Below are 26,073 nucleotides of genomic sequence, written 5' to 3' on the forward strand. Positions count from 1 at the left end.
CATGCATCTGTCCATGTGTGTCCTATATAGGTGCTGTATATTCATATACACAGACACAAATACATGTCACTGCAACCCATCACAGGCTGTGAGCAGACCCACAGCTGTTCCACAAACCTGTCAGTCCTAGTTCCAATTTATCCAGATTTTTGGAGCTTCCAGGCCATTTGGAAGCCAAAGGTCACTGGACCTGACCAGGGTGTCCATCCTGCCCTGACCAGCTAAGCAGAGAAGGCTGTGGGAGGCAGGAAATGAAGAGTAGAAGGACCAGGTCCTCTAGCCCTGGGGGGTCAAAACCCAAATAGCTCACCTCTCCCTGCTGATAGTACAAAGGACTACATTGTGCGAAATCTGGAAACTCCAGTGCTGCTGCCATTTAGACTAGGGGGCTCAGATCCAAAAGACATGGTCACAACCTCAGTCACTGGTCATCTGTGCAAGTCCCTGAGCTAAATGCAGGGACAGCAAAAGGTAAACAGTACTTCAAAGAGCTCAGATGAGCAGAGCAGTCAAGTCAGAAGTGACTGGTCTCCCAAGGCAAGAGTTCTTGTTTTCATAAAGGCTGCAGGAATTCAGTGGGAGGGAGGAGCTGCATTACTAATATTCAGCATATCTTGAAAATAAGACCCTCCAGCCTGAGGACAGGCACAAGGCCAATGTCCTGAGAGGCTCCAGATTGACAGGCGCCATGACAAAAGCAGGGCCACATTTAACTCAGTGTTGGGGGAGTCAGACTAACAAGCCACCGCCAGGCCATGTATGCTTGAAGAGTACAGAAATTACACAGACCCAGAGTCATCCCAGAGCTCTTACCTGCCAGAGCAGGAGAGGGTACACTGAGCATACGGTACCTCTGATTACTGGCCTGAACTCCTGTGCAGTCCCCAGGGACAGGGGGCATTGGGCGGGCCAAGGTGACTGCAGTCTCAGGAGACCGCCCACTGGGTCCAAAGATGGCCACGTGTGTGGTACCTAGAGCCCTCACCAAGAATATTTGGCACAGAGCAGATGCTCCTTAGAGGTTTGGTGACTTAATGAGCTGTGTACTAGGAGACATGGTCTGAGGGGCAAGCCACCACCATCGAGAATAGCACTAACAGAACTTTCTGCAATCATGGACGTGTTCTGTATCTGTACTGTCCAATATGGTAGCCACTAGCCATATGTAGCTATTTAAATATAATTAAAATTAAAAATTTTAGGGCCAGCCCACGGCTCACTTGGGAGAGTGTGGTGCTGATTACACCAAGGCCACAGGTTCAGATCCCTGTATAGGGATGGCTGGTTAGCTCACTTGGGAGAGCGTGGTGCTGACAACACCAAGTCAAGGGTTAATTAAGATCCCCTTACTGGTCATCTTTAAAAAAAAAAATTAAATTTTAAAGTCACTTCCTCAGTTGCACTAGCCACATTTCATGTGCTCAATTGCCTGGAGCCCTGTATTGGGAAGGATGCTGAGGTCACATCTGTGACTGGTGGGAAAGGGTGCTTGCAATGTCTTACAGGGAAGCATACACCACCTGCTTCTGTCCTTGACCCAGAAGCAGCAGCTTAATACCACCCTGGGCGTGAAGGCCTAAGCACACAACACAGACAAAATGTCCACTCGTAAAGGGCTTATGGTGTTTGCCTTTGCTCCCTTTGCTGTGTCCTATTGAAGGAGTGACTCTTGCCAGTCCTCTTTCCAAATGTTGTTCCTACCTTTCTTTACTGTCTCCACCCACAGCTGCCACTCCACTCCAGGCCCTGAGCCTGTTTCTGACTAGTCTTCTGACTCCAATCCCTCGCTCATGAGGAGTAAATGAATATTTCTGAAATGAGGACTTTGTCCATCAGGGCATCATTCTTCATCACCCACCACCTCCCCACACCCTCACACCCCACCCCCACTAACCTCACTCCTCACTAACCCCCACCCCCACCTCTGCCCTATCACTCTGATCAAGACTCGTCTCTGCCCACCACACATTTGCCACTTCCCCTCCCTCTTCCTGAAATGCTGCTGAAGAACCCACATCCATCATGTTCTTTAAATCCCTCCATACATTTCTAACAGTCTCCTCAGATTGGCCCGCCTTCCCTCGGCCCTTTCATGTTATCTCTGTGCCCTGCACTTTATTTTGCACTCACTGACTTCTTTCTTGCTGCATATTTAACAAGTCACATGATTATAGCTTATCCCAGGTGTGGCCTCAGCCAGATCTCTGGGTTCTACTGTCCCATGTTGCTTTTGCCAATTCGGATACATCACACCATATTCCAAACTGAACAGGCCAGGACACAAAGGGGACACTGGCTGATACAGTGAGGGAGTCACTGCAGAGGCCACCGGGATCTTCTATAATGTGCTATCCTCTTTGGACCCTTTGATTGGTGTCTGCTAAGACCCCAAGTGGCTCTGGGCAGAATAAAGCATGGAGGCAGGTCTAGGACTCATCCATGGTACTTGGTAGCAGACTCACTAATTATTCTTGGTAAAAACAATAAAAGTGTATCTGAGGTTCACCAGGTAAGTCACCCAGTTCTGCTAAGCTCACCAGCATGTTAGGAGGTGCTGTCCTATATGATCTAAAATCCCCTCAGCCTGGCAGGGCCCATGCAATAGTCTGCAAATGCAGACACAGAGCCCTCAAACTTTCCAGACATGTGGTTAGTGCACAAAACAAGCTTTATGCACTGAAACCACCTGCATGTGTCCCATCCAACTCTGCACCTGGGTGGCGATGAGGCATCTCAAACTTAGCATGTCCTGCCCCCACTCCCAACTCCTGGCCAAAGCCTATGCCTTCACCATCTTCCCCATCTCTGTAAATGGCAACACTGCCCTTCCAATTGCTTTCAGACTAAAGGATTTTAATCCTCAGAGCCATCACTCTCTCATCCAGCAGTAAATCCTGTTGGCTTTGTCTTAAAAACATACCCAGAATCCTACTTCCCCTCATCACCTCCACCACTTCCATGCTGATCTGAGTCCCTAACCTCTCTCACTAAAATGATTGCACAGCTTCTAACTGCTCTCTCTGCTTTCACTGCTGTCTCCTCCACCAGCAACCACACTGACCCATTTAAAACCTGAAACCTTCCAATGGCTCCCTTCTTACAAGGTCCTTACAAGGCCCTGCAGTATCTGGCCCTCAAAACTTCTCTGCCTCACCTCCTACCTCTCCCCCTCACTCTTTCTGTTCCACCTACACTGGCCTCCTTGATGTCCTGTGAACACACCTCAGGGCCTTTTGCACTTACTGCTCTCTCCCCCTGAACACTATGTGGCTCAGGCCCTCACTGTCTTCAGGTCTCTGCTCAAATCTCGCGTTATCAGAAAGCCTTCCTGGCCACAAGATATTAAACAGCAGCACCCCTTCACCCGCAGCACTCCCTAAGCTCCTTCCCCTGCTTTTTCTCCACAGCCCTTCCTACCTCCTGACATAGCACCCCCGTTAGAACCTGTTCTGCTCACAGCTCCCCAGTGCTTAGAAGAGTGCCTGAAATGTCTGTGGTGTGAATGTTCTCTTTTAGATCTCTTAACAATCCTCTTCTTATCACATTTCACAGACAAAGAAACCTGGGCTCAGAGGGCATAAATAATTGGCTCAAGGTCACGTGATGAATAAGTAACCTAGCGAGGACATGAATGTAAGTGTTACTCTGAGCCTTGTACTGTCAGATCTTTCCATTTTCCAGGACAGTCAAAACTCCAGGTTTTTATATAAAATATAAAAATTTTTAAGTATTAGAAAAATTTAAAACTCTGGGTAGGTCAAACAAAACAGTTACCCATAGGCCTGATGTGGTCTAGGGACTAACTGATTCTCCTTATTAATAGATCTCTCAAATACAGTCCTCCTCAGGAGGAAGTGCCAGCTATTAAATGAAATATCGTATTATTAAATTAGATAATCCAGTCAGTCAAAATGCAGCCCAGGTCCTAGCATAAGGGAAGTGTTCAATAAACCAGTCCTATTACTAAATAAAACTTCATTTTTACAGCCAGATAAAGGTGGAATGTACCACACTGGAACACTGGCCACACTGGCCACAGAGAGGAGATGCTACAACAGTTTGGGGAGGAAAATGCTGTTGGAGGATGTGGTAGGGGCTTAAGACCTGCCAGAGCCTGACAGAGCCCCAGCTTGGAAGGAACACAGCCCGCACATGGGGCCATCAGCAGTGCTATCCTTGCCCCCACTGCTCAGGCCCCCCTTGACACAGAAAATTACCTCCCACTGCCACCAAGCCCACTATGGCTTTAGGGCAACCTGTTCTCTGTGGGCTCATCACCTGTATTACCTAAAATGTGCACTTATTTTGCTAAATCCTGGAATGTTGGAATGAGGGACCTTCTGTGAAACCTAAGAGGTGCAAGTTGGAACAACCGAAGTACTAACTCCTACTTCACATCATGGGGAATGTACCTTCCGGCTTTCTCACACCAAGAGGCATTTAAGGCTAAAATAAAAACTATAGATATTAGATATTCACAAGTGGTTCTGTGAAGAAGTTAAGACAGCAAGTAGATTTCAAGACTGATGTCAGGGGATGTGTCTCTGTGGCTCCTGTCAAGTAGACGGTGAGTTTGAGCCTCCTATATCAGCTGCTGTTAACACAACAAGGAGGCTACCATGCAATGAACATGAGGCAGAGCCAGGCAATGAACGAGAGGTGGAAGCACATTCCTCCCGCTCCATACCAACCTCTTCTCCTCTCCCTGCACTTGTGGCTCCCCAAGGAGGCAGGTCCCCCAGCCCCAACCTCACTGTGGCCAGGACAAGAGCAGGCACTTGGAGGTTTGGCAATGGAAGCCCAACCTTGGGCCAGGAGGCAACTGCCTCTCCCTCTTGCCCTGACTCCCCTCTGCCCCACCAACTTCCTGTAAGAACAGAGTTCAAGGTTGAGATAATTCTACACCCTGGCGTCAAAGCAAAAGGTCTTCAGGGGAACCGTAAAGCAGGCTTGGGCAAAGGTCAGAGCGGAGGGACTTTCAGAAAAACAAGAAACAAGAGCTGGCCTTATGACATGGCAGCATTCCAGAGTCCCAAGCTCTGGGGCTCCCGAAGAGAATCTGATTCTCAGGTAAATGGGTGGCTCTTTCCTCTGGGACCTGCTCCAGGTCAGAAGGTCACCCACCTAGGGAAAGACCATAGCAGGAAGAAGAAACACCATTCCTAGTCACAGGTGACCCTGGGTGTTGGGTCCAACACAAGGAGAGGTGAGTGAAGCAGCTGTTCTGTCTGTTGCATCCCCCCCAACAGCTGACCAGAAACCCAGCCCCTGTCCACCTCGGCCATGGTCCCCAGGTGCCTGGATGAAGATGGTGAATGGTTTTCCGACCTAGAGCTCTGCACAGGCTGCCAAGATGCCCCAGGACCGCAGCTTCCTCCTCTCTGCAGGGTGGGGACTGAGGGCAACCCTCTCCTCCCTGAAGGAGGACAAAGCGCAGAGCTGGTTTACCCAAGAGAACGTGCAGCCTGCCTTGGCTGCCTCCCCTGTCGTCCCTCCATCCTCCGCTACATCCTCCTTCAACCACATCCCACACCCTGGGAAGAAATTCTAAATATGTGATTCAGAAAGGCTCATCATTCTGTAGTTTGTACCTGGATTTTCTGGATGCCTGCTGTTGCTAGGTGGCAGTTGGAGTGCTTAGCAACCCTTGAGAGCCCCAACTAAGCCCTGGAGTGTGTTCACATGGGAATAAAGGCAAACAACTCCAGCTCTTTCCTCTGGGCCTCCTACTCTACCCCAACACACCCACAGAGCCAAGCGGAGGCTGGAGTAAGGCCTGAAGTCTACCTCGGTGGCCCTAATCACAGGTAAATGCCATTGGGCTGCCTAAAAAGTTAGATATGTGTTTGGCAGATGCAAAGAGAGCCCCCTTTGCAGGCCAGGGCCATACTCAGAGAGCCTCAAATCCACAAGGCCTCAGAGTGGGTCAGGGCCCACTTCCACCCAGCATAGGAGGCTGGAGCTAGGGAGGTTAAAGCACCAAAGCATATAGAATCCAAGACCCGACCCCACTTCTTTTCAATACCCAGAAGCTCTCTTGTCTTGAAATGCCCTTAGACATGCTGAACATGCCCACTCTGGTAAAGAAGAGAAGAACATCTCGGCAGGAAGGAACTGGGCTGCTTCGCCTCTTCCCAGGGGACCATGGCAATCTGCCCACCCACCCAGAGTGGACTGTCATTAGCAGGAGGTTGGTCATCTCCATAAGGAGAGTACAACCTCCCAGGGGACAGCAACACAGAGAACAGAATCAGAGAGTCCTGGATGGGATCCTGGTGCCAGCTCATCCCTCCGCCTCACTTTACAGCAGAGGAGGAAGATGAAGCTAGAGGCCACACAGCCACTGCACAGGGCACCTCCCTTCCTCCGCACACTCCTAGAGCAGTTCAGAAAACAAGATAAATGCACGCCGGCAATCAAAAAGTAAGACATGGACCCTGACAATAAATTCCGAAAGGAGGCCTCTTCTTGCAAAAGGGATACTAGCTATTTTATTGGCAGGACACCCAGATAAGAATTTTTATTGAGAATTTTTTTAAAAGACATTCCGTACTCGTGTAAGTACACAGATGGCTTGGTGTGGCACTGACCTCAAATGGCTCCTTCAGCAAGAGCCACATCCAAACCAGCTTCTGTTTCCTCTCCAACTAGGACTTTGTACAGCCCCTTTCCAAAGTGTTTTCCATCTATCATCTCATTTTTATTCTCATGAGGGGCTTTTACAGGAGGAAAGTGAAACAGGATCGTGCAACTTCTATTACTAGCTTGCACTCGGCTCCAAATATGCATTGGCTGAAGTTCAGCCCAGAACCCACACATTCCCAACGTCAGCCCTGATGCCTGGGGAAGGAGGAACCTCTGTCCCAACTGGAACCAGAGGAGAAGGCACACTCCCTGGCCAGCTCCCCTCCTACCTCACCCCTCCCCCTTCAGCCAGTGTGTCCCCAGGGGCTGGGGCCAGCATGACAGCAGCTGATAGCACCAAAGGGCTTCGTAGTTTTTAGACTCACCTTTTTGCTTCATGTGACCCCCAAACAATCCCATGACAATGGTATTATTTTTGATCTCAATTTTTCATAAGATTAAACTGAAGACCAGTGACAAAGTCAGGTCTTGGTGTCCCCCAGAAAACGACAGCAGAAGTGTTGGATGCGAATCCCAGGTCTGAGTTTGCCAGCAGGGACTTACCCCTCTGGTGCAGACTCCGGTATCAGTCACAGGGAGAGGACAGCACACATGATGGAGAGAGTGTGCAAGGATTTCGGGCTTCTGTCCTCATGAGCAGAAACCATCCCAGGGTACCCACTCTGGGCCACCTAGGGCTCACCAGGTGCCTTTCTGTCCAGTTTTAAAAATCAAGCTTGGATACAGGGTTTTCTTTTGGGGTGATGAAAATTTTTCAGAACTAGCTACAGGTGGCAGTTGTACAATGTTGTGAATGTACCAAGCTGTAAACTTTTAAATGGTTAATTTTATGTTATGTGAATTTCACCTCAATAAAAAAATAAAAATAAAAATAAAAAGATTCAAGCAAATCCCAAAGCCTTTTCTGGAGAGGAACCCAATTTATAACACTATTTACTTAAAAATATACATTTTTAAAAGAAACCCCCAGATTATGGGAGGCTTTGGCGGTCTCTTCTATACTTTCTGTATCTTCAAAATTTTATCCAACAACCATGATATGATGGTAGACAGTCTGAGTGCCTACTATGTCCCGGCACTGTGCTAAATAAATATATTGACCCTCCATAATAACTATAGGAGATTGGCCTAAGACACAAGTACCTGGTTCTTAACTGCTATGCTTAACTGCTGTACTGCATGAGAATGAGGTGTTATGTTTATAATCAGGGTAGAACATGGTTAGGACACTCCCTTTCAAAACTCGTGCCTTGAAGGAATATATCTCTATCAGTATTTTTTTCTTTATACTTGTTGCTGTGGATTGATTGAATTGTGTCCCCCAAAGTCCAAATATTAGAAGCTTAATTCTCTCTGTAACTGCTGAGGGTAGGAAATCCTATCATGGTAATTGAAAGGTGGGGCCTTGAAGAGGTGATTAAGTTGATGGTTTAATGGTGGTCATAGGCATGGTTCTGAGAGTTTTAAAAGGACAGCATGTGAGAGTCTCTCTCTGCTCTGCCATTTTCGGTCATGTGAGACCTCGGCATTGCTGTAAAGCCACCACCAAAGAAGATTCTCACTAGCTTTGTTCCTAGCTTTGGACATCCCAGCCTCTGAAACTGTAAGCGATAAATTTTTTTTTCTTACAAATTGACCCAGTTCCAGGTATTTTGTTATAAGCAACAGAAACGGACTGATACACTTGTCTATTCTTACCAAATGTTGTACAGTTTATGCTAAGAAAGAAAAGAAACTCTTCTAAACTTCAGTTTACTGAGCTGTGACTTGAGCCAAATAAGTAAAAGGCAGGAAACAGTCCACAGGATGTTACTTCTGCTTTGGGATCTGTTCCGTGGGACTGGGGTTTTCCAATAGGAATCTTTGGAGGAGTTCCAGGGGTTCAAAAAGCAAAGAAGTATTTTCGAGATAAACAAGGAAAATTTAAGTGCCTAAGTGCACTCTCATCCATTGCTGGGAGGAGTATAAATTGTCTGAACCTCTGTCTGAGACAATTTGGCAGTATTTATTTTATCAACATTAAAAAGGCACATGCTTGATTTCCTCAAAAAGTTAAACAGCACTACCATATGACCCAGCAATTCCCCTTGTAGGCATATACCCAAAAGAATTGAAAGCAGAGGCTCAAACATATACTTGTGCACCAGTGTTCATAGCAGCATTAGTCACAATAGCCAAAAAGTGGAAACAACCTAAATGTCCAGATGGATAAACTGTGGTATATATATATACAATGGAATACTAGCCTTAAAAAGGATAAAAATTCTGATACATACTACAACACAGATGAACCTTGAAGACATTATGTTAAGTGAAATAAGCCAGACACAACAGTGCAAATATTGCACAATTCCAATTACATGAAGTACCTATAATAGGCAAATTTATAAAGACAAAGTAGAACAGTGGTTACCAGAGGCTGGGGGAATGGAGAGTTATTGTTTAATGGACACAGTTTCTGCTTGGGATGATGAAAAAGTTCTGAAAATGGATAGTGATGATGGTTGCACAACGTTGTGAATGTACTTACTGCTATTGAATTGTACACTTAAAATGGTAAAAATGGTAAATTTTATGCTATATTTTACCACAATAAAAAATATATATAACTTTTTCAATGCACATGCCCTTTGATCCAGCAACTGTACTTCTAGGTTTTTATTCTTCAGATATACTTACACATGTATGACACAGTGTCCCTACAAGGATATTTATTACAGCAATGTTTACAGTAACAAGATATAGTAGATTGAATTATGTCCCCCCAAAACTCACTGAAGCTTGAATTGTGCCCCCCAAGTTTTGTGTATTAGAAACTTAGCCTCCACTGTGACTGTTAAGAGGATGGGAAATCCTATTATGGTAATTGAAAGGTGAGCCCCGAAGAGGTGATTGAATTGTAGGGCCATACAGTAGTGAATGGATTAAAAATGGTGGTCAGGGGCAGGGTTCTGAGGGCTTTTAAAGAAGAGAGTTTGTCTCTCTCTCTGCTTTTTTTGCTTCCACCATCTTGCAATGCTAGACCCCTGGGTCACTGTCATCACCACCAGATGGACTTTGGACTTCCCAGCCTCAGAAACTATAAGCAATAAATATCATGTTCTTTATAAATCACCCAGTTCCAAGTATTTCGTTATAAGCAACAGAAACAGGATAATACACAAAAGATTAGAAATAACCTAAATATCTACCTAGAGAAGCCCAGTGAAATAAACTGTTAGTTTTGTATAATGGAATATAACATAGTCATTAAAAAGCATGAGGCAATACAATATGGACTTAGAATGCTCTCTAAGATAGCGGATGAAAAAACTGAATGTAGAGAGTGAACAAGCTACCACTTGTGTATGTGTGTGAAAAGTCTATCTACACACGATTGGAAATAAATAGAATATCTCTTAAAGGATACACAAAAAAGACAACAGTGGTTGTCTGATGGACAGGGAACTGGATGGCTAGGGAAAGTGAGTGGGGGATGATTTATTTTTCCTAGTATATTCTTTTTCATACTTTTATAATTTTATACCATGCACACTTTTAAGTATTCAAGAACAAAATTTTTTAAGTAATGTCCAGCTTTTGCTTCTTGCTACTATAGAGGAGCTCATGTATATCAGACCAACCCTTCAGCCAAGAACAACTATAACAGCTAGATAAAATTTGTTTTAAAAAACCAATCAAACAAAAACCACCCAGCTCTTTACAGGCAATGGGGAATAACCAATGCAGCTAGGACTTGAGGGGCCAAGATCTCAGAGGGAAAAGAAACACACTAAGGTGAGCCCAACATACTCTGCCACTTTCCCCTTAAGACTAGGGTTGAGAGAGAGGCTGAACAGATAGCAATGGCTAGAGCTTTCAAGGGGCTGGAGAAATAAGGAATGGCGAGCAAGTATTCCAAAGCACATGGAGTAGATGGGCTGAGACCCCAGAGAAAAGAGAACCACAGAACAGTGAACCTGACTTTCTGTACACCATTCCCCTTGAATGGGGCAAGAGACCAAGAATCTAAGCAGGAAGTGACAGCTAAGAGGCTAAAGACAAAGGACAGTCTCAAGCAGTCTCACAGTGCTGGGGAGTTCAGAGTCCCCGAACAGGAGGAACAGCCTTACAGTTAAGATCCCTGAAGAGCTATTTCCTAAGAGCAGGCACAGATCAGAAACAGACCAGCTCTGGGCCAGCCCGTGGCTCACCCAGGAGAGTGCAGTGCTGATAACACCAAGGCCACGGGTTTGCATCCCATATAGGGATGGCCGGTTGGCTCACTGGCTGAGCGTGGTGCTGACAACACCAAGCCAAGGGTTGAGATCCCCTTACCAGTCATCTTTAAAAAAAAAAAAGAAAGAAAGAAAAAGACCAGGTCTTAGACTAAAACCCAAGCTTAAATCATCGCAATCTCACATTGGATCAATGTGATCTGCCCCTACTCTAAGCATCTGCTGCAAGACAAGTAAATCCTCTCTGGAGAGAGAGAACATCATTCAGAGCTGCTTCTATTTTCTATACACAATATCCAGCATTTAATTTAAAAAATGCCAAGATGTCAGGGGACAGGACCAAAAATCAATAGAAAAATGCAGACCCATTGGTATTCCAGATATTACGGTTGTCAGTCAGGAACTTTAAAATAAATGTCTAATATGTTCAAAAGAAATAGATGAAAATGGAGTACTTAACCAGAGAACTGGAATCCAATTTTAAAAATCAAGTGGAAATTCTAGAACTGTAAAAAATACAACAATTGAAATTAAGAATTCAATAAATGAGTTCAACCACTGATCTGATAAAACAGGAAGAAAGGATTAGTAAACTGGAAATTAGGTCAGTAAAAATATTCAGTCGGAAGCATAGAAAGGAAAAAAAAGATTCAGGAAAATAGAGAGAGGCTAATGGAACATGGTAAAAATGCATAACAAGGATATTTAGAGTCCTAGAGGAAAGGACAGAATAGGGCAGAAGCAATAAAAAGACACTGGCTGAAAATGTTCAAAATTGATGAAAGACATCAACCTATCAATTCAAGAAGCCCTTTGAATACCAAGTAGAGTAAATACCAAGTAGGGTAAAACAAAGAAAATTCTTAAGCACACCACTGTAAAACTGCTGCAAAAAAAGACAAAGAGAACATTGTAAAAGCAACCAGAGGTTAAATATGCGTTACTGTAACAGGAGCAACCATATGTCTGACAACAGGTATTTCAACAGAAACGATGAGAGCCAAAGGCTAGTGGAATGACACCTTCAAAGGGCTGAAAGTAAAAAAAACAGCAACCTAGAATTCTATATCCACAAAGGTGTTTCCAATGTGATAGTATTGAGAGGCAGGGCCTTTAAGAGGTGATTAGGCCATAAGGGCTGCTCCCTCATTAATGGGATTAAGGCCTTTTTAACAGAGGACATGAGGGCTGCTCCCTCATTAACGGTATTAAGGCCTCTTTAAAGGCTACATTGCCCTTCTCGCTTGTGTAAATGCAGCAAGAAGGCCCTCACCAGACCTTGATATTGGACTTCCCAACCTTCAGAACTGTAAATTTCTGTTCTTTGTAAATTACCCAGTTTCAGGTATTTTGTGACAGCAGCGCAATACAAAATAAGACAGGTGTCTTTCAAAAATGATAGCAAAATAAACACATTTCCAGGCAATCAGAAATGGAGAGAATTTACTGCCAAGAGACCTGCATGAAAAGTAACATTAATGGGAATTCTTCAAGAAGATAAAGCACAGAAATGAAGAAGGAATAGAGAGCAATTGAGAGAGTAAAGTTGTAGGTAAATATGTAATGAATATGTAAATAAAGTAATGAATATTAACTGTGTAAGACAATCATAATAATGTTTTATGGGGCTTAAAATATATGGTGAATTAAAATTCATTACAATGACAGCCAGAAAGTGGTGGGCAGGGGATTTTTAAAAGAAACTAAAATGTCGTGAGGTCTTTACACTATGACCAGAGAGATAGAAGTACTAATTTGGGATAGATGCAAATGGGACATAATTGACATTTATTGACATTATCTTATTTTTGAAAGATATTTTGACACATTTTAAAGAATACACATTGTTTTCAAGTGCATCAAAATCAACCATATTCTAGGCCAAAAATCAAGTTCCAACAAATTTCAAAGGCTTGAAATCATACAGAGTATATTCTCTGACCACAGTAGAATTAAGCTAAAAATCAATAACAAAAACATAATTTTAACCAAATCCCCAAAAGTTTAAAAAAATCATTGCACTGGGGCCGGCCCGTGGCTCACTCAGGAGAGTGTGGTGCTGATAACATCAAGGCCATGGGTTCGGATCCCTATATAGGGAAGGCCAGTTGGCTCACTTGGGAGAGCGTGGTGCTGACAACACCAAGCCAGGGTTAAGATCCCCTTACTGGTCATCTTTTTAAAAAAATAAAACATTAAAAATTTAAAAAATTTAAAAATTATTGCACTTCCAAATAGCTCATGGATCAAAGACATTTCAATGGAAATCAGGAAATAGTTTGAACTAAATAACAATAAAAATATGACATCAAAGCTTGTGGGATGTATTAGTCCATTTGTGTTGCTTATAACAAAATACCTGAAACTAGGTGATTTATAAAGAAAAATAACATTTATTGCTTACAGTTTTCGAGGCTGGGAAGTCCAAAGTCCATGTGGTGGTGGTGACAGTGACCCAGAGATCTCACATTGCAAGATGGTGGAAGCAGAGAGAGCAAAGAGAGACAGACTCTCCTCTTCTTTTAAAGCCCTCAGAACCACGCCCTTCACCACCATTTTTAATCCATTCACTATGGCATGGTCCTACAATCCAATCACCTATTTAAGGCTCCCCCTTTCAATTTCCATAATAGGATTTCCTGCCCTCTTAACAGTCACAGTGGGGCTAAGATTCTAATATATAAACTTGGGGGACACAATTCAAGCTTCAAGAGTTTTGGGAGGACATAATTCAGTCCACTACATGGGATAAAGCTAAATCAATGTAATAAGGAAAATCTATAGCATTAAATGCATGTTTTACAAATAAAAGTCTAAAAATTAATTATCTAAGTCCCATCTCAAGAAGGTGAAAAAGGATACAAGTTAAACTGAAAGAAAGTAGAAACGAGAAAATGACAAAGCTAAAAGCACAAATTAATAAATTATAGACAAGAAATGTACAAAGAAAGCAACAAAGAAAAAAGGTGATTTACTGAAGAGGCTAAAACACAAGCCTTGACGTGACAGATTAAGAAAAATAAAAAGAAGGCACAAATTACCATTATCAGTAATGAAAACAAGGAACATCACTACAAATCCCACAGACAATAAAAGACAAAAAGAAAAGATTATGAATGTTATGACAAAATTTTAAAATTTTAGATGAAATGGACAAGTTTCTGGAAAAAAAAAAAAAAAAAAAAAAAAAACTCTCCAAAACTTGTCCAAGAAGAAATATAAAATCTGAACAACCTCATATCTGTGATGGAAACAGAATCTTCCCAAAAAGAACATTCCAGATTTACAGGACTCCACTGGTGAATTTTTCTAAACATTTAAGGAGTAACTCAAGTCATCCTCAAACTTCACTAGGAATTAGAAAGAGAGAACACTTCTCAAATTATTTCATAAGTCTGGCATAACCATGATACCAAAACCTGTAAAGGTGATGGAGAGAAAGTAAAACGGCAGGCAGATCTCTCATAGTCACGGAAGTCCTGAGGAAAATATGAAAACTGAAACAGGCAGCAGAATTCCAACCCTTCCGATGGTTAACAGTGCTTTAGCACTCCCAAAGGCGTTCGCACAGAGGCCTTTTTACTCTTAAAACACTCTCTCCCAGAAGGGATATAGGAATATTGAGGTCCAAAGAGGTCAAGGAAAAGTGCAAGGCCACACTCAGGATGTAGACAGGCTAAATAAATTCATTCCACTTGACAGACGTTTGCAGACACCTGCTGTGTGCCCAGCCAGACCTGGGGATGTACGTTAGTGCCCCCGTCCCCGCCCCCCCTTCTGCCTAACCTGGACCTCTCGCTCCTGGGCCGTCTGCTCTGCTGGGCAGGCAACATGGAGAAGCACCAGCCATGTCCAAGGCAGGCTGCCAGCCCTCAGGCCACTCCAAGGTGTTCTGAGTTCTCACCCAGAATGGCCCTCTCTGCCAGTCCCCAGGCTCCCTGCACTGACCCTGCCCAGAGGGAGCACGTGGCCCTGGGCATTAGAAACAGCTCTGCAGCTGCTTCCCAGCTCTGCTGGTTACAAAGCACTTCTGCCTATGTTTCCCGTATGACCGTCAGGAAACCCTGCAAGACGAATGGCAATACCCACTTTGCAGAAGAGGAAAGTGAGGCCCTAAGGGGTGGTAACTCATCTAAATTGTCTGTGCAGAGAATGGCAGATCCAGGGTGAGACACAGGACCTTCCTCACCTCGCCAGGAGGTCCCCACCAAGCTCTGTTCAATGTGACTTAAGTTGTCCTGGATTATACAATATGAGATGGACAAGATCGACACAGAGAAGTATGTTGAAAACTGCACAAATGCTGTATATGAAAGAACTCTCTGGCCTATCTAAGTGGTGACACACGTGATTTTTTTTTCCTTTAAGTGTGGGGCCCAGAGGAATGCCACCATGGTATGAGAGAGCACATGCAAACAAAAAACGAGACAGTGTAAAACACAGAAACTGAAGAGTGCCTTTCAGGGGACTTTATTAAGCCAGTAAAGGGGATGCTTTAAATACATTCTGGCTGCATCAGCACCTCAGTAACCACAGGGGACAGGGCAGAGGAGAAGGGGGTGAATACAATGGGCCACTATAGGCCTAGACCTTTGTCAAGGAAATCCTCCTTCTAAAACCTGCCTTCTGAGAGAGACGAGTCCTGAGGTCCAGCTCAGAAGCTTCTAGATCTCACTGATAAACAGGGAGAGAAAAACAATCTCCAGGACAGAAAAAGCTGGGACTCATCCACTAAATGACTTAGTGTTCACCTTCAAACAGCACTGTCTGGAGAACGTGAGTGAGGCCCAACAATGGGGCCCCTGCAGTCCAGCCATTCCAGAGTGGTCCCCAAAACTAAGGCCCATCCACCTGAGTGGCAGGGTCTATGAAAGCAGCAATTTCAGTGAATCCAGAGCACACAGAAGCTCCTGAACACAAAACGACATGATTCCCAGAACACAGAATCATAGTTTCAACCTACTGAGTTTGTTTTTAAAAGGGAAATAAATTTATGGATAACAGGAAATTGGTGGATATAATTTCTGGAGACCTTCAAAAAGCATTTGAGATGAATCCAGACCAAAAACTATTTAAAAGACTGAGTCACATGAGAACCGGGAGGACGGTTTTCTCGTGGATTTGGCTGGAGTAAAGCCAGTAAACAAAAAGCAGGGGCAGCCAGGCCCTCCTCCAGATGGAAAAATGTAAACAGTGGGGTCCCTGGGGATTGGGCTGGTTTCCTTCTTCATAAATGACTTAGAGTGGGAAGTGGGGAGTTGGTCCCCGGGTGGAGGGAGGGGTGTGAGGCTGATGGCCTCACCAAAAGGGATGGGCCCGAGGCCATAAGACAGGCCAAGCTCTTGCCCTGAAGAGGCCCCACTGCTGCACGGAGGGCCGCCCGGAGCACATGGTGGGCGCACAGTGCGAATCTGCGGCTGACCCAGCAAGAGTGGCCGAGGAGGCAGAGGAGGAACAACATGAAGGGATGCCCCGGAGAAAGAGAGCTCAAAATAAACCTAAAGATGCTTTTCACCTGAGAAAAGAACACGGGGGTCACAGCTGGCTGCTTGGGCAATGCATTTCTTTAAAAAGAAAAGTTGTGGGGCCAGCCCGTGGCTCACTTGGGAGAGTGTGGTGCTGATGACACCAAGGTCAAGGATTAAGATCCCTTTACCGGTCATCTTTTAAAAAAATAAAAAGAAATAAAAAGAAAAGTTGTACAGTACAGAAAAAAAAAAAAAAAAAACAGAAAGGGGGTTAGAGGAGGTTTAGGTCAAGCAGAAGGAGGTTTAGGGGTGAGAAGTTCCCTGAGGTCTGGAAGCAGCCCTCCCGCAGTGAGGAGCCTGTGAGGCCAAGTTAGGAAGCGAACACCTGAGCCTGGGACACCTCCAAGGACTCAGGATCCTGGGGGCGGGGGTGGAGGGGGAAGGGGAGGGGCTCTGTTCCTCTCCCTGCTCTGGCCCAAAGCCACCCCAAGGAGCCTCCAGAGACTCAAGCCTCACCTGCTGCTGGCTCTGCTCCTCCAGGTTCATCTTCACCTCCAGCGACTGGCGGGCCTCCAGGAAGGCCTTGCGGTGCTTGCGGTCAGCCATGTAGTAGGACATGACGCCCACAATGATGGCGCACAGGTAGAGGAAGACATTGGCCAGGATCTGCACACCAAGGAGGAGAGAATAGGACAGAGGTGAAGGCATGTCTTCGGGAAAGGGGACAAAGGAGATGGGGTGGGCGGTGACCAAATTCAGACCTCAAGGTGCTTGGTGTCCAGGGAGGGGCAGTGAGGTCCCCAGAGCAGACCCTGATCTGCATGCCACGGGTTGGTGAGGCCCACGCAAGGATGTAGCTTGAGGCCTGAAGGCTGGGCTTCCAAGAGGCTCAGGGTGCAGGCCTGCAAGGCTGATTGAGAGCTGTTGTGCCCCTTCCTGCTGCAGCCATAGCTGGGCTGGCCAGTCCCCTCCGCCTGAGCAGTCCCTCAGCTACCCAGGCATGCATTCACTCACTTGTTCAACCAACACCTACTAAGCACTCACTTAGGAGCTGCTCTTAGGTGCTGTGCTGATTCACTGGGGAGGAGGGTATACAAATCCCAAGTCCAGATCATTTGGGATGTCACAGGAGACCTGAAGAGGTCCTGCACTGATTCAGCAGTCACAATGCTACCTTACACATGTGCCCCAGATTTATAGTTTTTTGGGATTCCCACTCATCCCCTCAGCCAACTGCACCTGCCAGCAATGAGCGTGTGGCCAGTACCAGCACTCGGGGCCCAGGAAGAACTGAAGTTCCAGGGGGGGCGGGGTTGTGGGACCTGATGCCCACCCAATACCTGCAAGCTCAGTGTGCTGGCACCAGGGTTTCTTAGGCAGAGAGAGCCTGCTCCCCATCCCTGGCACCCTGCAGACTCCTCTGGTGTCCTGGTCCCTGGCTCACTCCAATAGGCTCTGGGCCCACAGACCCAGTGGCCTCCTGATGGAGGTGGCCTTGCACATGGACCTGGACATCCACACCATGCCTGACTTCCTGGTGCTGGCTGCTGCTGGCTCCAGTCCTCGGCGCTGCCTCCCACTTTGAGACACGGGCCTCAGCGAGCCTTCTCTGAGCAAGGCTTGTTTACTGGTCCAGCTCCTACAGCTTCCCTGGTGCCAGCTCTACACCCTCCCCTGAGGCTGTGCCCACCCTCCCCGCCTTGGTTCCCTGAGGTCCTGCCTAGGGAGGGACAGATGCCTTCCGTTCCAGCGTGGTTTCTTGGATACCAGTGTGGAGTTGAAAGTTTGGAGATGAGAAGCGGGATGGGAAAGGAGGTTGAAGAATTTCTGTTTCTGGCCCTAGGGGTGGAAAAGGAGTGATAATGGAAAATAATGGATTCTGGGGTTGGTGAAAAACTCGGGGAAGTCAATTCTAGATTTTTCAACAAGATGTTTTAATAGATAATAAGAGAGGTTGGTTCTGACTTTCATTTCCTGGGTTCTCTCGGTTATGCCGCAGCCCCTCTGAACTGTTTCTGTGTTTCATCAGGGCTGATCAGCACTCACCCTGAGGTCCCCACTCCCCAGTGTTTCTGCAGTGACTACACTGGCTGGTTCCAGCACCTCATGACCTGTCGTACTCCTGGGTCTGAGCAGCCCCAAACACCTACACCATTTGTGCGGCGAGTGGGAAATTTCAAATTCCTCGGGAACATCCGGGCTCCTTCTGCCGGGACATGACAGCCCATCCATCTGAGTGGTCAGTATCAGTATGGCCTTGGCCACTTAGCGCCCGAAGATGGTTGGAAAAGCTGACAACTGCTGTTCAGTGAGTCAGAGCAAATCACGCAGACTCTGTTGGGTCTCACAGCCAGTGTGGCCTGGGGTCCAGGAACCTCCACCAGCCAAGAGGATGCGCTCCTGCAGAGCTGTGTGGGCTTGGAAATGTACCTGCCCCCAAGCTCACGGTGCCAGCTGGGAGGGCTGGTGGACAAAGTTGGGCTCTGTGCCCTGGGGTCTCCCCGCCCCCACTGCCTGCCCCCTTCCTGCCTGACTCATGGGGGTGGATGGGATGGGCTCTATCAAGCGTACAGTGCTGAGCTTGTGTCAGGAATTACTGTCATTACCCTCAGGTGTCTACCTAAGAGAAACAGACCTGCTGTGCAGACCATCAAAACGACTACTGCAGAAAAGCTTCAAACCAATTGCCACCAAAGATGCAAAGAATATAACGAGGACTCAGGTTTGGCTTGTGTCTGATGGCCCTCTATGCAGGACAGTGTTTCTTTCACTGATCTGGATGTATTTTAAAATAAAATCCACTTTTTAGGGCTGGCCCGTGGCTCACTTGGGAGAGTGTGGTGCTGACAACACCAAGCCAAGGGTTAAGATACCCTTACCGGTCATCTTTTAAAAAACTAAAATAAAATCCACTTTTTTTTACGCCACTGGTAGGTACATACAGTAGGGAGAATAAATTGAGGAGGAGCCCTGGAGAACTGCCCTCACTAGCTGGGCAACCTTCCCTGGTCAGATCACCTCTCTGAGCCCCAGCTTCCTTGTCTGTGAGCTGATGGACGCACTGACTCATCCTGAGGCTCCCGCCAGCCCCACACTGTGTGGTCTTCACCCCCTCACACTGAGGGTAAAGGCAGGGACTGGAGAAGACCTGCTCCCCAGAGGCCAGGAGGAGGCTGAAGGGAAGGGAAGGTGGGCTGGCTCCCCAGGTGGCCAGAGCCCCACTGTCTGCAGTCCCCGAGCATCTCCTGTGACTTGGGTCACAGGGGCCTCATCCTCTTCCCAGCCTGGACTCGCAGCTCACGTCTGGCTCCTTGAAGGCCGCTGGAGGGACAAGGGTTTGCAGGTCCCACCTATGCCAAGGAGCTCCCTCCCTACCGCCCATGAGCTCATCTGTTTCCAGACAATTCTCCTGGGAGTCCCAGGCGGTGGGTTTCGCAGAGCTCCCCCAGTTCTCTCAAGCTGCCTCAGCTGAGAAGGGGACCCTCGGGGGGCTGCTGCTGCTGTGCCATCCCATCGGCCTCTCTCACTCACACAGTCATGGCTGGGGGCCTGGAAGGGGCACGGCAACCCCCAGCCCAGGTGAAGGGTGGTGGGGGGCTCAGCCAAGGCCCTCCAGGCTGACTCTTGGCCTCCAGTCCAGGGCACAAGTCCAGGAGGGCGATGCTGCCAAGCCGAGGAAAGCTCAAGCCAGGAAGCAGGAGTCTGCAGGAGGAGGAAGGCTCAGGAGCAAGCAAGAAGAGCCATGCTGGTGGTGGAAGAGGGCACCCAGTCCTGCTCACATGGTCACCTGGGAAAATGGGACACCCCAGAGGCACCAGGCAGCAGGTAGGCCATGAAGGCAGTCTGTAAATGTCCCCAAGTGATGCTGATGTGCAGCCAGGGCTGGGACCCTCCTCTCCTTGCCTGTAACATCACCTCAGCATCACAACATTATGACCTAGACACAGGCACGCACTTCATCAGCCTCGTCTTTAACTTTACAATCACCCTGAGGTAGGTGACAGTATTCCAGTTTTACAAGAGAAAAAAAAGATGAAGCAGGGTCTCAAAACTAGAGGACGGGTCTCTTCCCGCACTCTATCTTATTATTCTGCAGTCCAAGACCCCCCAAAAGCTCTCCTCAACTCATCCACACATTTGTGACCTGCCTTTACTCACAGACTATAATGCACCAGATAAACTACAAATTGTCATGAAGATCCCAGCCCTGCAGCACTTATGTGTGAGCTGCACGCATTTTTAATCTGCAACAAAGAAGTACATTTGCAGATTTCCCACAGCTTCCATTCACAGCCGTGGTCATTATCTCTAAGCTGTTAAAATCCAGAAATTTCCTGTTTCACATTTATAAATGTGTGTCTCACTAAATAAAATGTATGTGCCCCTCTAAATATGTTTGTAAAAAGTGAGTCTCACTCTTTATGCAGGGAGCCTAGCACCATGCTGGCACTGGGAACAATAGTGACCACGTTGCCTCTCTGTGCCCCCAAAGCCACTGCCCGCCGGCAGAAGGCCCAGGGCCCGGCGGGTACAGCTGCACAAGGATGTGATGACGGGCAGGCAGGGCAGCTGCCGTTCCTCTCAAACACATACATCAGTGCTGCCTCTCATTAGCGTTCAAGAACTGGAGACTCGGGAAAAAATTTGGCCCCCAGGGAAAACTTGAACCCTTGTGAGAATCTGAAATAGTCTCTCACATCACTATGACAAATGGGTTCCTCCAAACTGGGCTCCAAGCTCTGCCGGTCTAGGATTAATTTTCTGCTGCTCCCACCCCAGGGTGAAGGGGGGAGACCTTCCTTTTCAGAACTCCTCTCTTTCCCTCCAGGGCCGCCTTCCCTGCACCAGCACTGTGCAAAGCCTTCCACCCCACCCCAGCCACACCTGGGCCACCTGGCAGGCTGCCCGCACACCTTGCGAGCCCTGCCCGCCTCCCCCAACTCTGACACCTTCGCTGCCCACACCCAACACAGACCCCCCGCCGTGCTCTCCGCACATGGTCCTGCCACTATCTCCCGACAGACTTGGGTCCTCTACCAGGCAGGGTGCCCAGGAAGGTGGCCACCGCTGTCCTCCTCACTTCTGTGTCCTTAGGGCCCATCCCGGCCCCATCCAGCACCAGGTGCTCAGGAAACCATGAGTTGCTGGGCTGGACTGACCTGGAATAGAGACACCATGCTCACCCCTGACCCTCAGCCTCTGGTCAGCAAGCGAGCGGAGCAGAAGCCATCAGTGCACATGCCCTTCCGCCCCAGGTCCTCCCCGGGACCCAGCTTTGCTGCCTTAGGTCTTCTAATGGACACCCCCAACATTCCCCCACCCCAGGTCTTCCCTAAGAACAGGAGTCCTCGGTCACCCCCCTGAGGACTGCACAGGCCAGGATGGCAGAGAAGGGGGAGAGTTTGGGAACCACCCAGAGCATAAGGCAGGACATACAAAGAGGTGCAGAGAGAGGTCGGAATGGCTGAGGGTCACATTCCGTCAGGGTGAGGTTGAGGACGGCTTCACGAAGACATGGCAGCAAGGAAAGATGGGGGTGTTGCTGAAACGGAGATCAGCTCTGATACCACGCTCCGTGACCAGGCGTGGGAACACTCCTCCGCCTCTGGAGTCACGAGGAACGAGGGACCGCAAGGCTCCCCTGGAGGTGTTTTGCTCACAGACACCATGGGAGCCTGGGAACACGGCGGGGCAGTGGGGGAGGCCCAGCTCCCAGCCTGCGCAGCTCTGAAGCTAGGCCCTTACACCCTGGCATAGTCCTCGGCCCTATGGTGGTGGCAGCACCCAGGAGCTTGCTACTCTGTCCCATCCTGGGTCCCCTGCTGGACTGCATCTCAGGTGATTTTCCCAAACCTATAGGTTGAGAAGCCTGCTCTGGGGCACCACCAAAGTCACCTCTTCTCACCCAAGTGGCCCCCTTTAGACTGGATGGCACAACCAGGTTCTGTGGGGACAGAGGTACCCAGTCACTGGGGTCTCTATTTGTAGACCCTTTTAAAAATTTCCTTAATCCTGAAGTTATTTTCTGGAAATAACTTATTTCAAAAGAACTGTTCTTTTCTTTTTAAAAATACAACATTTAAAAAACAATGAATGAAATGAATCTCCCAAATGGGTAAACATTCAGACTAAAGCTTCCTCTACCCATGACAGCCTGATAAAGTGTTCACAATACCCCAGGCTCAGAATGCAAGCATGAGAAAATTCCTTTACAAAATCCCTCCTCTTGGAATTTTATGCATCACAATATCCTGCACACTTTCTAACAGCCCAGAGGGAAACAAATGGAGCAACTCTACTCAGGGCTTTAGAATGGAGGTTACCCCAAGGGAGGCAGTTCGGTGGTTCTCCTGACTAGCCCATCTCTCCCTATGAGCTCATTCCAGTCTGAAAATTCCAGAACACTGCAGAACTGGGGAGAAGAAGCCAAGGGACAGAGAGCTGCTCAACGTATCACTGGCAGTGCCCACAGAGACCCCAGGATGCTCTGCTGCAGAGGAAAGGCCTAGCTGACTCTCTTCATTAAAACTTACTTCGATGCTTTGGAAAAAAGTGTCGGAGGAGCTGCAGGGCAGGAAGGAGCAGGGGACAAGGCACCTCTGCAGGCAACCAGAGGAAGCCCATCCGGAGCCTGTGGCAACTGCCACACAGTGCAGGAGGGGTCCCCACCTATGGGGCCATGCTCACTGCAGACCCATGGAGGGGCGACCTGCGGTGGCTCCTGCTTCTCAGTCAGGTCCCTGCTGAAAGGTCCCCAACTATCCCTTCTCACTCTCCACCACATCCTCCTGTTTTAAGGCCCAGCACAGAATCTTCTGCACTTACTCTTCCCAGATGCTTTCCTTGTTTACTTATATGTCTGTTTCCTTGATGAGAAAGCAAGCTGGAAGGGGACAGGGCTTTGATTTTGTTTCTCTGCTGACTCCCTGCACCCAGGATGGTGGCACATGGAAGCTGCCAATGACAACGGGTGGATGTAGGAACAGGAGTGACAGGTCGGGCTTTTTGGTCACACTGGCCTTGGACACTGCTCACAGGCTCTGTGGCCTGGGGCAGGTCACTTCACCTCTCTGAGACTTGGCTCTGCATCCTCACAGTAACACTGGAGGCTGTTCTGGTAAGATTAGAAGAGAGTTTATGTGCAGCACCACCTCACACAAGGCTTGGCACAAAATACGTTCTTAATGACTTTTTCTTTCTTTTCCTCCAGAGGAGAGAAGGCAAATTAGCACCTAATAATAATACTTTAAAGAAGTTTACCAGAGCCTTCATATTCATCATCTTATTTGTGCCTCACAACTAGAGGGAGGCAGGGCAGAGTTTCCTTATTCTCATTTTATGGAAGAAGAGACAAAGACAGAGAAATGAGGTTCTGAGCTGTGCTGAGACTGGGACCCAGATCTCCTTCCCCCGAGTCCAGGGCTCTCTTCCCCACATCACTGTCTCTGTAGCTGAATTCTGACGAGGGTCTGCCAAGGTGGGGCAAAGGCTGGGGCACTGGAGACTCTCTGGGAGCTCAGGACCCAGGAAGGACCTGGAGCATGTAGGCAGGTTGGGAGGAGGCACGAGATGCGCAGACAGGGGGTGACTCTCCTGTGGTGCCTTGAGCAAACTCTAAGCATTGCTGTGCCAAGATCTGTTCTGGTGACTCCAATAAATATAACCCTGCTCAACAAGGCTCAAGCCTGGGGCACTGTGAACATGACCTTCGAAGCTGAGTCTTTGTCAAGTTTCCACCATGTGGTCAAAACAAAGGGAATTCCAGGAGCTTTTCGCTTACTTTATACCTTGCGCGTGCCTCTGCTAAAAGACATTCATTGTCTACCCTCTTCCAAAACAAAAACTCCCAGGATAGGTATCAAGCCAACTTGACATGTTACACAGGTCCCTCATGATCTGCTGAGTTGCCAGAACAGCTTCTCAGGTTGCGCACTGCACAACCCCAGGGACACAGAGCTGATGTGATGGCTCCTCAGAGGCATGGAACATGATGGCGCCGACCATCGGACTCTTCTGTCTTGTACCTGGCTGCTTCCCGCCAGACTCCCCTCACTCCAGCCACAACAGTCCTTTCTCCAATCCTCCACAAGAGGTGTTATTTCAGGGCTCTATGACTCCAACCAAAACACCCTGCCCCTCCTGCCTGTCCACATGCTGTGATGATGCAAGCCTGCAAGGCTGGCTTTTCCTCCTGTGCTTCTGCCTCACCATGAGAACGATAAGCACCAGGAAGCTCACAGGCCCAGCAGAACGAGAGACCTGTGCAGCAGAACTGAACCCAAGCTGTAGCCTGGAGCCAAACCCATCTGGGCCCAGCCCAGTCCAGCCCAGCCAAACCCCAGCCAACCCACGGATGTGCAAGGGAGAGATGGATGGTGGAGCCACCGGGATTTGGGTTGTGTGTTATGCAGCATCAGGTGAAAAAAGCTAACTAATACTGATGTTAGGACAGGTATCCAGAGCAATGTCATTTAAACTGAGATACGAATGACAAAAAAGACCCAGCCATGGGAAAGATCAGAAGGAAGGGCAGCCTGGATGGAGAATACACTAGTTGAAGGCCCTAGACATGTGCCTCTTTTCCGTGAGACCCCACAGTGCAAGATGCATCCCCTCATGCTGCTACTGCTGCGTCTGTGATATCCCCCCACTGGGATGCAGTCAGTACCCGAGTCAGGCGTGTCTCTAACTCACATCTGTAGCCCTGGGGCCTTGCACAGATCCCGGCACAGCGCCGAAGTTAGCTGCCTGAATGGCTACAGCAGCAGAGACGAGATTCAAGAACAGTCCCTTCTCCACTGAGGGGTTCCCTTGAGAAGAGCCAAAAGAAGCTCAAGAACAGAGCGGTGGTTCCCCACCGGGGGCAGAGCTGCCCCCCACCAGGGCCATTCAGCAGTGTCTGGGGACACTTTTGACTGTCATGACTGGTGGGGGAGGGCACCACTGGCATCTAGTGGGTAGAGGCTAAGGCTGCTGCTGAGCACCCTACAGTGCACAGGGGCCCCCGCGACCAAGGGTCACTGACCCGAAACATCAATGGAGCCAAGGTCCTTTCTGATTCCTGAGTATTCACACTGAACCTCTTCTTAAGCTTTCTTACTGAAGCAAGGACGTGAACAAGTAGATTTAGTTTTATATCAATTGTAGAGCTTGTGGACTAAGAGGAGAAGGCTGCTGATACTTGCTGAACACAGCAGCTTGATAAATGCACCCACAAAGGCCCAAATCTCAGGGGTGTAGATGATCGAGGCCATCTGCTCTATCTCCCTGTCTCCATGCAAGAATGAACAGCTCACGTTAGTATCTCATACTAACTCTGAGATTATGCACTTGAAGTTTATGGAATTGGTTTTGGGAGAGTCAGTGAACCCCTAAAACTAGGAGAAAAATCACATTTTGCTCTTTTCTGGGGAGCAAGGAGATTACCTTCACCAGATTGTCAAAGAGTGTTACCCCAGATGATTAAGAGCCACAAAACGAATCAAAAGCTCCCTGTCTTCTCTTGCGCCTTCACTATGGAAACAAGACATCTGGTCACAGCACTTTATGTCTTCTCTTACTGACATGACCTCGTTATTTAGTCACCTTGGTCTCTTTCTCCAGACCAAATAATTCCAATTCTATTTAAAAGTTTATTTTAAAGCCTTTAATCATGTTTGGGTTCAGGCCTTTTTAAAAAACTCAACCCTGTTGAGTTCTCCGGTGGGTGGCAGGCCCCACGCTGGGTCCTGGAGATTAAAAAA

General features: G+C 47.7%; 1 protein-coding gene across 1 annotated transcript in view; it reads right to left on the reverse strand.

Moving 5' to 3' along the window:
- The window catches only part of ADCY3 (adenylate cyclase 3), an 80,827-nt gene that overhangs the window by 26,989 nt on the left and 27,765 nt on the right, over positions 1 to 26,073 (reverse strand). The window contains exon 4 of the mRNA XM_063078642.1: positions 16,847 to 16,996. Coding sequence (XP_062934712.1) covers positions 16,847 to 16,996 — 150 coding nt within the window. The remainder of the gene's footprint in view (positions 1 to 16,846; positions 16,997 to 26,073) is intronic.

This window comes from Cynocephalus volans, chromosome 14 (genome assembly GCF_027409185.1).
Source record: "Cynocephalus volans isolate mCynVol1 chromosome 14, mCynVol1.pri, whole genome shotgun sequence".
Lineage (NCBI taxonomy): Eukaryota > Metazoa > Chordata > Mammalia > Dermoptera > Cynocephalidae > Cynocephalus > Cynocephalus volans.